Source organism: Bombus impatiens, unplaced genomic scaffold, assembly GCF_000188095.3.
Source record: "Bombus impatiens unplaced genomic scaffold, BIMP_2.2 scf_0010, whole genome shotgun sequence".
NCBI classification, from domain to species: Eukaryota; Metazoa; Arthropoda; class Insecta; order Hymenoptera; family Apidae; genus Bombus; species Bombus impatiens.
In genome coordinates this window covers 659619-673863 of record NT_176429.1, presented here as the reverse complement: position 1 = coordinate 673863, position 14245 = coordinate 659619, and the positions used below count along the sequence as shown (strand labels likewise).

Below are 14245 nucleotides of genomic sequence, written 5' to 3'. Positions count from 1 at the left end.
GTTCTTGCAGGGGTTTCGGTAACGATCTCGCGAATATCTCGCACGTTTTCGCGTGTCGACGCGTTTTGACCCTGAGCCAGAGCGTGGGTGAGCGTTTGTTCCAAAAGGGGCGATCCACTGCGGCGAATTGTCGTCACTTTACTTCGTTAAGTGCTAAGGAGACGAATGCTCTTGACTTGATGCATATTTTCTTTATGCTCGTTTTTCATTTATGAACGACGGCCTGAATGAACAAAAGCGAACGACAGGTATTTTTCTTCTTCCTTCGAAAAAGACGATTTTATGGTTTGTTAAATTTAAAAAATCGAATTTTTTAGGGAAGTGGAAATAGCGGGGATAGTAGGTGTAGGTGAGATTAGTATGGAAAAATATGTGGTTGGTCTCGACGTTAGGAAGGAATTTAGAAGAGGAAGGACTTCGATCACTTATTCTTCGAGACTTTTACATTCCTTAAAAATTTCGTAGCAGGTGCAGAAAATATTTGCATTGAATTTACATATAATTCTGTTTACACGTGGTATGTGGGTATTCCAAATCCAAATGTGATTTAATTAAATCTGTATTTGGTTATAAACGAGACTATTTTGGTTATAAAAAGACGTTGATCATCTACCAGCAAAATGTAGGAAATTTATATTATGCCGACAAAACTTGGAAAAAGACGTAACAACAATTTTTTCGATTCTGCTTTACTTGGACGTTACTTTTAACTTGATAAACGAAATGAGAGGAAGATTGACTATGTATTGAAGATAAAATTGAGAAGAATTCCACGTAATTTAATGCGATGATGGGAGTCCCCAGTGCTCCGTTTTATCATTTTATCCCAAATGAAGTAGATTTCGTTCGTTTTTTTCCATAAAATAGAAAACGAGATAAGAAAAGAGCCGTTGAAGGAAGAAGCATAAAATAGAATCAGAGTGCGCGTTTAAAGCAAAAGACTAACAAGAAGACTTCGTGACCGAAGCGTTAAATCCAAGTAAATATTTTTGAAGTGGCGTTGTTTGTCGTGTTAGATCAAATTATATCGTCTAAGAAGACAATTGGATTCTGCTTCTAAGCCACTTAAAAGAGAACCGTGCAAAAATAGAATTGTATATTTGCTTATTTATTTAGTAAGTGAACCAATTTAGAAATGTGTGTTTACGTCGTTACAACGATTCCATGTCGATGAAACGAACTACGGAATTCAATTTTGAAACACCTCTGATTGAGAAACATGGGAGTACGCAAATACTTCTTGCGTCCATTGTATCTAATCATAAAAACATAAAAATTTCTAAACATAAAAATTAGATAAATTGCTCATCTTGAAACTCCAGTTTCTTTTCCATGTAATCCCCCGCGATGCATTTGCACGCAAACTCAATTGTAATTACAACTGGCACAGACGTCGGTACGAACGATCTTCCTAGCGATAATTGATCAATTGCAGGTCTTTCTTCGTCGGAACAAATCGACTTCCACGTAACGTCAAATGGGTGATACTGAAACTCATATCCATCCACGACATTATATAACGAGCTTGTACGTATAATCAAGACCACTCTCGATAAACTAATTAACCTGTAGATAAACCGCAGAAAGGCGTCGCGATGAAAGCTTGGAGGGTTGCGTGGACATAGGACAAAAAAGATCTGCGATCGATGCAAACGGTACTTTAGTGCTTCTAAGTAGAGTCGTGATAGATTTGCGCGATGACAAGCGAGGACAAGGAAGCGGTGGACACGATCAGGGGTTGTGTATATTTCAGGATAAAAGAGAAAATCTCTTTGATTTTGAAACGAAGGTTTTGCGATTTAGTAAGGAAACTTCAACCGAGACCCAGAGATTCGGCAGATCGAGAAGTTCCAAAAGCTGCATGGAAGTTGATAGAACGTCAAGTTTCTGAAGCAAAATGTTTACTTCGGAAACCAAAGGTTCAAAGTTTCGATAGAATTCCAAATATTCAAATTAGAAATGCATTTAGAAATTTTGGAAACCTCGGAGGATGATTTCACAACTTGGACTAATCGTAAGATACAAAGACTCGATTTACGTTCTAGGAACTTTGATAGAATGTTCCAATCTGGAACGAAAGATTCGCAAACCGAATAAAACTTTCGATCTCCGAATGAAAATGGAAATGAATGGAAAATTTCCACTTACTCGGACTCTGAGTCTCATCTCCGTTTGCGAAGTTTGCCTAAAAGCGATAAAGATCGCTGAGTCACCAGATTGCCAGGATCGAAAAGTAAACAACCCCGTGACTTCATCAGTTCATCTTCGCGTCGAGACAATCGCAGAATTAGAGAATGCAACGGCGAAGGATAATGAACGCAAATCAACCGCGCATTTTTGGATTTATTAATAACGCGAAATTCTGGTACCAGGCCAACCAACTTGTTTTTCCGGCTGCAAGGTCAGTCTCGGCGGGTTGCGTTACGAGAGTCGACGAGAGACGAGCTCGTTGACTCTTCGTCTCTCCCGCTTTTCCTTCTCTTCTCCCCGTGACACACTTTACCCCACCGAGTGTTCCATGCGGGCGTAGTCGCGGGGAACTCCCGTTGCGAGTGAAAAGCGTCTCCTCCTCCGACCCCGGAAACCGACAGACGTTTCAGCAAAGTGGAAGCTACAGCCAGAGGGTTACAAAGGCTGGCCAAGAATGAGAATGCTCTGGTAAAGGGAAGCTCGCGTTTGTGAGCGTGACACTAGGCTTCTCTCTCTGGCTGTTGTACGTGTGAGGTTATTCTTTGACGGGAAAAAGGTTTCCGTGCGTTATTTCGGATCGATCACGCGAATTAGCTGGGACAAAGAGTGTAGAAGCGGAACTGGATGCTCATTCAATCGTCTAAACTCTGGGATCAACTGTTTCATCATTTTTCAGGATCGTTCTATTCTATTCGAGCACCTCATCGTCACATCTGTACGATAGTCTCTTGTTTTTTGCTCTTTCATATTTCTAAATGATTTTACTTGTTTCTAAGGTAATTTATTCTATCAAGTTGTGCAACCGCGGCTCATTATTATCGGCAGCGCCGAATTTTTATTCTATATTTTTAATTTTTACATATGAAACGAAGAGACGGTTGTAAAGGATTGTTACCCTCAATGTGATAATTAATCTGTTAAATCAGGCAGTTGAGATATTATTCGCATCTTAGTTTCTTAAATATAATAGCTTTGTTTGCTTACGTATCCTGTATATCACAACCTAAAGCCGGTAGGATTTCAAAGAGGATTTTAAGAATTATAAATGGATAATTATAAAAATAATATTTGAATATTGGTTCGTAAAGTTTACTCTTTCTGTTAACACTGTGCGTATAGTAACTAATCGTTTTGTAAGTTTCCAAATAGTATTTCGCTTTTCTTCGAATAGATTCTAATGAAAGTCAAATAAGGAGGCATTTCGTTTGGGAATGATACAAATGATGCATTAAGCAGGACTTCTTTATTCGAGACGATATATAATGCACAACGATGGTTGATTCGATGTTTTCACGTTTTCGAATGAAAATCCGTTGTTTGTCAAACACACACCGAACTGTTTGCTTTTCGTTAGTATCGCCTAGCGATATTAACCGTAGGGTGCTACCGTTTACCGGTTTATCTGCCTTCTCAGCAAAAATATGCGCACGCGCGCACGTGGACGTCTGTTTGTGTGCTTTGAGTGTCCAAGTGATCATTATTCTAATAGCAGGGAGGTATATCTGTGTTTTTTCTTGTCGATAAGGGTGGTAATCGTTAGCGACATCGGTAAATATAGTTCTATGGCATGATCTAACAGGGTGCATGGGATGTGGTGGTAACACGAATCGTGTAATTACTGTGTAAATGTTGGCGGTTAATAGGGTTCGATACGGGGAACAGAGAGGCTGGTAGGATGTGTTTATGACATGTGTATATCGTAACTAAAGTGGGATTGTTATGCGCAAGTGAGGATAGGGGTCACCAAGACTCGAAACAGGAAGTACTATACGCGTCTTCTAGATGTGGAGCAAATTGGGTGTGGCAGCAGCTCCCGTGCTCGCCACCAGAGGACTTTCCATCAATCCCTCTTCTCGCAAGCTCCTTTAAATCATCGATTCCTTTCTGTAGATCTCGTGATAATTAAATATTCCTAGATCTGAGCCTCGAGTTCGCCGGTTAATCTTTGCTATTCTTGTTGACGAATCTATCTGTGGATTCGAAATGAATCGTCTATCGTAGATATATGTGTATGTTTTAAAAACTTCCAAGTGAAAAGAATCTATGAGATCAATTCCTAGGGTTATCCATAAAAAAAATGGTGCCTACGTTATTTTTATCTTTAATTGTTAAAAATGTACACAAAACAACCTTTTTTCTTCAAAATGATTATTTTGTCAACCTTTGGGAAAATTTGATGACAATGTTTGTTAGAAGGAAAGGAAAGGGAGAAACATTTGAACGACTTCGACAATTGAAAGAAGGAGAGATTTTTAGAACACGAATGGAAAAGGGAAGTTTCGTGACGCAAGTACTTTAAAAAATATATGTAGCTAGCCTGATTGTTCGAAGAGTAGACTATGCCCTTTAAGGTCGTGCAAGGTCACCGGAATTCAATACGAGATCGAAATGGAGGATTAGAGAAATCGTGCTTCTCGATCTCAATCGTATTAAGCTTTAAATAGCTGCCATTAAATTTCTGTGATCAATTTCCAGAAACTCGTAGCACACCCGTCTGGTGTATACGACGCTCTCGACAGGCCGCAGACTTCGATTTAACGAAGTAACGGAAGTTATTCGGGGCGGCCGCTCGGAAACTATTGTTACGTTTACTTGGTCTTCTATTTCCGACAGCAATTGCCGACCTTGAATGTAACTCGTCAAGAGCTAAAGTTGAGCGAACTATCACTGGAAAACCGGTGCACTTAACAATTCAAAATTCTAAATTTGTAGTCTAAAAACTGTGTTCTGTATCGTGCTTTATATATACTTAACCTATAAAACGTTTTTCGATGATCGATCGAAAGATTGGTCAAGGTTTCCGTTCGCCGAATGGCTTTGAGCGTCTTGTATTAGTCATTTGCAGAGAAAGGTAAATCATGCCTAAGAAGGAGCGGTTGATTGCTTTTCTAGTGACGCCATTTTGCTCCTACACTGATGCTTGATTAAATGACTGGCGTCCGATAGCGGCGCCACTTTCCTGCGTTAAGTGGCGCCCCCACCTTCGCGATAACTGTAGTTCTCGGTTAGTAAAGCAGAACACACGTCCATGAATGATATCGGAGAATTTTGTGTAGCGCCCTTTTCTTCTTTTTCGAGTAGAGCGATTCCCCTGTGTATTTCGAGGGCAATCGATAAATCCGCGAGGGTTTCCTCCCCGATCTACGTCTTAGCGCTAATTTCCAAGACACGATCTATAATAACGGGCACGCTCCCTCAACATAAATTTTTATTGATTTGAAATTAGCGGAGCACGTCTTTGTTGTACATACGAGATCACAATATAGTTGTATAGCATTATATGATTAGATTATAATTTTGTGTTGAAATGCCGCAGTTTGGTTTATTGTTTCATTTTCAGGTCATCCGGCTGGTGGTGTAACTTTAAAAAAAGGTAATACTCCGATTGCTACTGTAGATGCTATTCGTATACTTCGCAAAGTAAGAAACTTTAAATGTGAATCATTTACAAAGACGGATAGGAGAAGCAGATTCATTTAGTCGAGTTTTTAGTACTTGGATTTCCAATATATCCTACAATAAGTTTAGAATCTTTAAATGTAAAAGAAACGTGCTAATGACAAGTACTCGCGGCCCTCTAGCAGCGGCTGTAAGAAGTACTAACCAATCTATATCATCGATACTTTATGATTAATTGCAATTTAATATCTCCAACAATAATCCAAATACTAAAAACCAATGATTTTAGATGCCAAATCATTAATCATCCAGCACGATTATTTTAAACACTACCATCATTTTAGATATAACCATCGTATCAATATTATTCCAAACCTATAAATGAATTCTACACCAAATAAGCCTCCACGATATTAAAGAATCGTCTCTATTTTAAGAAAGTTACCACGATCGCGTTTATGCACCCAGATGTTGAGCACGTGTCGTTAAAAGATTTTAAACAGTTAGCAGAAAATAGACTCGACACGTAGCGAGAATGTAGCCAGTAGCGCATCTCGGCGACAAGTCGTGATTGTCTCTGTGGGTTCGTCGTGGTTGTCCTCGAAGTCGCGTGTCATTCTTACTGTGACAACAATATCACAATATTATGCGTTCGGGGGAGGATCCGAGCGCAGAGTCACTCTCCGCGAACATCTGGTCCACGTTCCATTGATTTGTCATCGCGTCGAGACGGAATCAGCTGTTTGCAAGGCTGCCCTTGACGAACACGAGTTCACCTTTCTCCATTCACGCAGCGTCGAGTGGCTCGGTCGGTGCTCAGAGCCTGGTGAACTCTCTCAGAGCGACAATACCATTATCAGCTCTGATCTATTACCCTCGAGTGATTACGAATTATTCTCACTCTCGCGACCTCGTTCTTATTGATCCTAGTCAATAACGTGCTCGACTGTAATTCACTAATGTCTGGCCTCGCTCGCGGGACCACCTCCGATATATATATTATGTTTGTATTGATCCCGACGATTTTCGCGAATATTTGCTTCGAAACGATATCAATCGTGCTGCGTTGTTTCAGTCATTTTCGGTTGAAAATTATTTTTCTATTCGTTAGAAAATTTCTTAAGTTTGAGGAATATACGAGGAATGAAGAAACGCACTGACTCGCGTGCTTTCGTGTTTTAATATTATTCTAACGATGCCCTTAAAATATCAGAATTCCGTTGTTTTATTTTGCAAGTCGTAATTAATCCGTAATCGATAGTACTTTAATACGGATGATAAAGTTAACTTGAAAGACAGAAAAACAAACGATGGATATCAAATTGAAATTATTCTACACTGCAAGGAGATAGAATTACATTGTTTTGGTGTTTAACGCAGGACGTTTAGATAGCTCACAGGCAATTTGCAATTCATGATCTTGGTCTGGATTCAGGGGTTCATTCGCATAAACTCGACGCGTAAGTTGGCGCTCGGAAGTTCCTAAGCCGAACACGCCACTGGTTAGTAAATTTTGAGCACGTGATCCACGTGTCTACTTGCAGATCGCGTGTTACTCGTACGTCAAGAATCGGTAGACATTGTTTCATCTACCGCGTGACGAATTGTGTTAGATGTCCAATCGAGTTTCTACTAATCCCTGGAATCCTTACGTGTAGTGTCTTGACATGACGACGGGACGAGGTTAGAATTCATCCATTTACAGATGAGTAACAAGAACGGGAACTGAGTGTAGCGAGTGAATACTCTCGCAAGCCGGTTAGTATAATAGGAGTTCGTCGTGACTCGGTCGATAACGCGTTCCGATTGGTCGGTGCAATTGGATTCCGATCGACTTCTATGGTTCTAGCGCGAATTCGATGGAGTACGTGGGATTTTTCTACGTATGCAGGCCAGTGTAGGGCTTATTGGACGGGTCGATTGATTCTCTCTAGGGAAATTGTTCGGATTGTTTTTGTTTCTGATGGAATTCCGGTTATCCAAGTGATGACCTTTAACCCATCAAGCACCAACGTTACGTTGATTTAACGTTTCATTTGCAATCCTTTTTTTTGCTTATTTTACATCGTTCTTTTTTAACATTGCGATTACGAGAGGAAATTTGAAAGATTTGTTTAATATTTTTTCGTTATTTATCTTTTTTTTTTTGTTCTACTTAGAGACTCTACAATTTTATAAAATTTGAGTGAATTGAATTGCAAGATTTATAATATCATAATCAATCTGGTTACCTATCTGGTAACTTGTAAAATTTTGTTAATAGTATTAAATTTATATATTTAAGTTTCAGTTTTCATATTTAAAGAGAAAGATTCCTCGTTCTCTTTGTATAAATGATATCACGATATTTCTGTTGAGATGATACGACGATGACATTCCACTTTTTAATACAATCTACATTATTTTTTTTTTTTATTATTATTTTACGAGCAAATCTGTTTATAAAGATTGAAAAAATGGAACGATATCCTTCGGTCCGCGTCTCTTTTCTATCTTTCACGACCGACGAAGTGTCTGCCGCGATAAGCTTATCGTGGTTACGAGACACAAAAATTTCGAACACGTTTGACCGCTTCGCTACGCGAGATCTATCTCGATTGTCTTGCTTCGATATCGAGTCACTCGATCACGAGTAAACAAAGAAAAAGGTAGTGGAATAATGGATCGTTGTTTACAATTATGTACCTCGAAGTTTTCAAGCGAATAAATATTCTCGTCTAAAGATACGTAGATGTAGAAAATTCGAGGTTAAATCGCTTCAAGATTATATTTGCAGAAGGAATTAAAAAATCGTTGATTTCATCGAGAAAATTAATATTTGACAAGTTTGTTAATTAACTCATAATTCAGAAGCATTTAGTCGATTAAATTTTTATTGGACCATATTACGAAACCAATTGCTAATTGCACAGAAACAACTCTTGTTCTTGCGTTTGCGAATCAAATTTCAACAAATTATTATTAATCGATAGAGCTTGATAATATAGAAACGCTCGGATAAAACAACGGACAAAAAGTCGGGGCGCTATCGATGATCTGTAGAATCGTTAATCTCTAAGAACTGTAATAATCTCGACAGCGGCATGAATTAATTTCGTTTCTCTGATATAATTGATATTCAAACAAGCCTAACGGCTTTGTTCAGTCGTCTCAGACGATAACATGGATTTATTAAAATTTTCCATTGGGCGATGTACAATCTTCGGAGCGAGACTAACCGATGCGATGGAAGCATCAAGCGAGCACCCGGCCAAATGCGATGAGGTCGCAGGTGTTCCAGCGATAACGCGGAATAATTAAAATGTAAGTAATTAAAACGGTCCGGAAATTGTCATCAAATCTCGTTATCGAGCTCGTTATCAAAATTCGATAATCTGATATAATTGCGATGCGTGTTTACGAAAACATACCAGGTAGAGTAATAGTAGTGATAGTTGACGAAACAGAGCCGACTGTATCGTGGTAGGCACGTCATTCGTTATCGCGATTAACGTGCTACATTGCCTATAAAACGACTAACGTGTTGTACGATAGCGATCTCTGTTGACGATCGTTGACATCGGTGTTCCCCCGTTCTTGCATTGCGTTGGTGAGATCGATACTTAAATGTTGGTCGGTAAGGTAGAGTTGTCTTCTCGTCGGTTTATTGCTTATTTATTAGGATGAACGAAGGCCTATTCTTTGACTCGTTCTTTAGGAAACAGATCGATAACTCGATCAGTGCTAATCTAGCGAGATGATTTCAAAACCGTAAGAATATGCAGAACCACCATAATAATTAAAAATAATCGAAAATTTATCGCAATAAATTGTAAAAATCTAAAATATCGAAGAAAAATATAACGTCGTATTAAAAGAATTCATAGAGTAAGATATAGGACTATGCACTGAAATCCTTTCGAGGCTGTTTTACCATCAGTCTAAAGCATCGAATGTACATACAACCAACTCATTCGACATTTCGTAGTTCTTGCCATCGCCTCGTAAGCGACGATTTAACATATTCGTCAGTCTTCCAAAACTTTAAACATACTTTTCTAAAAATCAGGAATCCTCGATCCTTATCTGCTATAATACGATTATGACTCAACCGGTAGAAAGAGATTTATGACAGTTTTATTTTTGAATTAGACGATTTATCAGAAACATTCAGTATCTAAGCTATTTATCGAAGTTACTTGGTTGTTATCATTTAGCCATGAATCGAAATGATCTACGAATCCTTGCTGGAATTCTACGAGTTCAGGTGCCCCTGGTTATAGAGTCGAAATGATTTATCGAGCATTCCATGGTACATTGTGCGTTTGAACGCTTAGGTATGAATCGAAATGATCTACCTCCTGTGTCTAGCAGCGGTTAGGCATAGAATCGGCATGATTTATTGAGCAGCCCCCGTACCTCACGGCCGTACCGTTTTACCTATCTATAGGATCGAAATGACCTGCGTTTGCGGACCATAGTACAACTTCGCCGAGTCTGAATTTCACGAACAGACTGCTCTTTACATCTAGAACTGGATCTTATCGACTCGGTTAATCAAATTTGTAGAACTATACTGTCGTAATTTTTTTTTCTTTTTCTTTTTAATAAAAATCCTAATGAAAATCGTAAGTGATTGGAAGCTATTTTGAATCAAACCGTATCAAACCCAAGAATTAGCGATTCAGGGATAGACGTAAAAGCCACTTTGCCAATTTTCAAACAGCAAAACGAACGGTCAAACCAATTTGATACGATCGCAAATAGCGATCTCGAGCGACGATCGTTCGCATGGAACGTCATTCGATTTCGAGTGGAACGTGGGCTATTTTTGCGAGTATTGCCGCAGGGAATACAACTGGTTCTTTCTATTAATAGTTATGGCGTTATCGTCGTTTTCGCCAGTGTTCTGACTCTAGATAGCATCAAAAGAATATAGAAGCCCATAAAATACCTCAACTGTCGTTCTCTACTAGAACCTTTCATCTCTGTACAAAACTTATATCTTCATATTTACGTTTATCATTAATTTTGTCTTCTTCTAAAAAGAACCGTTAACGATTACATAAAAACGAAAATCTTAATACGTCGATGATTTTTCTTAAATCTCTCTTCCATGAACTTTTCCCACACGTTCGTATGTAAAAAATAGATTTGCAGGAATGGCTAGCGTATCGGAGAATTGGCAAAAGGCTCGACAACAAGCGACGTCATCGTTACAAAGAATTATTAGTTGGCCGAATACGTCAGAGGTGACGTCGCCGAATTTAGACGCGTTTGATTCTATTCCAACAGATACTCGTCAGACAGAGCAGTGGCATTTTTCACTCGAGACTCATCACCAATAGGAATTCACGCCCTCGCGTTCTCAAGTGACTCAACTTTGGTATTTCTATGAGTATCGAAAATTAGGAGCGCGCGAATGGTCGACTTTGGGATGGCAGTCGAATAGGTTGGAAATAAATTACAACGTATGTCGATCTTGTTAGCATTTTGAAAGTACATATTTTCTAAGACAGCTTCTTTAAGACGATGTTACATTCATGAATTCACGAGTAAACCTGATCATTTGCATCTGATCTTTATTCATCGTTCAACACTGAAACCATTCTACCTCTTTGACGTTTCATTTTATCAAGAAACATATACATTAGGAATATCTTTCTTTACTTTTTCTATCAAGATCACAATTAGAATCTTGCGTTACAACGCGATTTTCTTTCGAATCGTTGAATTCTGTACGATCCGTTTAATTATAGCATAAAGAATCGCGTGTCGTTGCCGTCGACTTTCTCTCAGGCCGATCATTATTCAGCACGTGCTGCTAAATTTGAACTTTGCCACCGTGGTTGCGTGGCCGCGTGTATTCTTTATCACGAGCGATTGCCCGTGGAAAATCGTCTCCGCGAGAGCGACGCACTTCCGAGCTCTGAATCATCGGATCGTATCTCTACTAATCTGGATTCTGCCACGACAGTTGAACTGTATGGTGCATTATAATCTTGTTTACAAAATTCGCAGAAATATCTTCGCGTTGTTAGTAATCGTTGAATAAATTTTTCCATAATCAAACGATAAATATTCGGCGCTGACAAGGTTATTTATAGTATATTAACAGGGTGAAGATAAAGAATAAATAAAAGCAAAAACGCATACAGTAATAACGAAAGAGAACGATCTGTGAGATTTAGTTGTTATTTTTGCGACTAAAAGATAAAAAGAAATCGGAATTCTTTAATATCGTTAAAGAGTAACGCTCGGGTAATCTCTTTCAAGAATATCTAGAAGTTTGAAGAAAAAAGTGAGTTTCAGTTTTGTTCGAGGGCAATGCGCCACTTCTGAGTAAAGATTAAAGAAGACACAGGTTGCCGACTGCTTTGTTTTTAAGAATTCGATCCTCACCTTGTTCTTCTGTCTCCTGGCATGGGAAAATTGCCAAATCGCTTCTTTAGAATTCGCGAAACTTGGGTCAGACGACATTACCGCTTTTCAAATATCAACTGCCAGAATTATGTTCCTAACACGCGAAGGAATATTTAGATTGTATCTAATTTTAACAATGTCTGTTATATCGTAATACAATAGCTGTTACTCAAGCGCAGTCAATATGCTGCCAAAATGTCCAGGTTTAATGACTAACATTAAGTTCGAAATTCGTAGAAACGATATTTCATACCTGATATGTTATTGCGTCAACTTCGTACATGTTCAAAGCAGTGTAAAATAATTCTTTACCAATTATTCAACCCATTCCACGTGAACGATGACTTGGAAGCAGTCGTTCAAAGCGTCCAAAAATTTAATACGTAACAAAATTACGTAAACACTGTAACAGCGATTAACACGAAGCACGTTATACCTATCGCGAAACACGATTCTTCGGCTATCGAATCTTTCGTTAACATCTGGCAGGTACACTGTGTATTTCTCTCGAAATACGAAGATGGATGAATCTCTTTGACGACAGTCAAAATGTGGCCTATGCAGGCTGGAAATTGTTCAGCGCATATCGCGAAAATTGATCGCGGTCGTTAGAGAAACCGAAACTGTATCGAAGCATAACACGCGAACGAAACAAATGTTCCATCCACGACAATCCCAACGATTCCTCGCGGTTCATCGTGTCACGCGAATTGGCAAGAATTCCATGTGACCTAGTCACGTCCCGTTCATTCGCACGATTAATCGCGAATCCTAAAACCGCTGCTGCTTCTTCTGCTTCTTCGTCTTCTTAGAACCTTAATCGTGTGAAAATCTTCCGTTTCTTTGTTTCGTCGCGACGATTAGGCCCGGAATACGAAAGTAGCGTGTAGGCAATAATCATCGTGTACTTAGATTATTAATCACATCTTCTAGGAAAACTCATTTTTATTTACGAGAAACAGAGATATGGAATATTATTAGGCACGGATTAAAATGTTTCTAGTATTTTTTGCCGGTTTTCATTTTTTTTAAAGTTTTATAAAAATTCTGGTTAATGTTTAGTACGATTAAAGTTTACTAAGATTCTTAGATAATCTATTAATATATCAAGTTCGTGTCATAAGTAGATTGCGGATATTTACGCAAACTCGTATCTTTGTGAATATAATTTAAACAATGGAAGTTAGGTACATCGTTATTTTATCTACTAATAAATAGCGTTCATAGTATTACATTCTGGATATTTTTGCGTTTTTGAACTTCCCATAAATGCGTGAAAATCCTCGGTCATAACTGTACGCAGTCTGTATCGATAGAGGATCAGAAACTACGAATGAAAAACGTAAGATGTAATCACGATACATACAACAATTTCAAAGATAAATAGATTTATTCTTGTATTACGCAACGATAGAAATTCCATGAATTATACGTCCATTCAACCTCACCTTACAAGCACGTCCAACGGATCGTATTGAAAGAGTGGTTACGAAAGTCACGTAGACAGCTCATCGGTGCATCTTGCGTCAAAGTGGTTTCCGTTGACGCGAGCTTCCGGTCATCGCATCTGAAAACGTCCACGAATTTTAATGTCGAACGCGTTCCTATCTATCAATGTTCTGCTGTCTTTTGTAGAAACGCGACGATAGCACGAAACGAGGCCGAGAATGAATTGTACTCTGATGGTATGTGCACCTGGGTTAGGCAAGCCTCTTGACGTCACAATGAACGTTATGCTTGATCCAGGAGGCTCGAATGACGTCATTGTTTCTGTCGAACGTAGCTCGAACGAGAATCGTCGATTTGTTTTTGTGGAAATCGGACGGAAATCGAATTAAAATCGTCAATTTCGAGCCATTAGTAATCGGTTTGTTTGATCTTTCTGTGCATGGTCTTTTATGTTTGAAAGATAGTTATCTTCTGGTTTCTAGGAATTATAGATTGTAGTTTGAAACACTTTTATAGTTGTTAATAGCGGATTAGTTATTTAGTTAAATATCAAAGAGGAATTGATGCGATAGAACCGGAAATTTATTTACTTACAATCACATCCATCTTCCTAGTGACTACGCAACGCTGGCTATGATACATAAACAATTCACGTTACATTATTTAACTTGGATTACAGCATAAGTAATAATAGTACGAGGATAATACAAAAGAAATATATATGTCGGAGATAAGAGGACACCGGTGCCTTCCCTCTGAAACCTCGGGAAAATCCATAAAAACATTGTAATTAAAATCTACAGTT

The 14245-nt window shown here is 38.6% G+C and overlaps 1 protein-coding gene across 8 annotated transcripts in view; it reads left to right on the top strand.

Annotated features, from left to right (window-relative positions):
- The window catches only part of LOC100747625 (glycogen synthase kinase-3 beta), a 64437-nt gene that overhangs the window by 14292 nt on the left and 35900 nt on the right, over nt 1-14245 (top strand). For 4 of the 8 annotated variants that reach the window (XM_003484400.4, XM_012389432.3, XM_024367641.2 and 1 more), the window contains exon 2: nt 5531-5563. The exons of the other annotated variants lie outside the window; for them this stretch is intronic. In XM_003484400.4, the coding sequence (XP_003484448.1) occupies nt 5531-5563 (33 nt within the window). The remainder of the gene's footprint in view (nt 1-5530; nt 5564-14245) is intronic. 8 annotated transcript variants of the gene reach the window in all.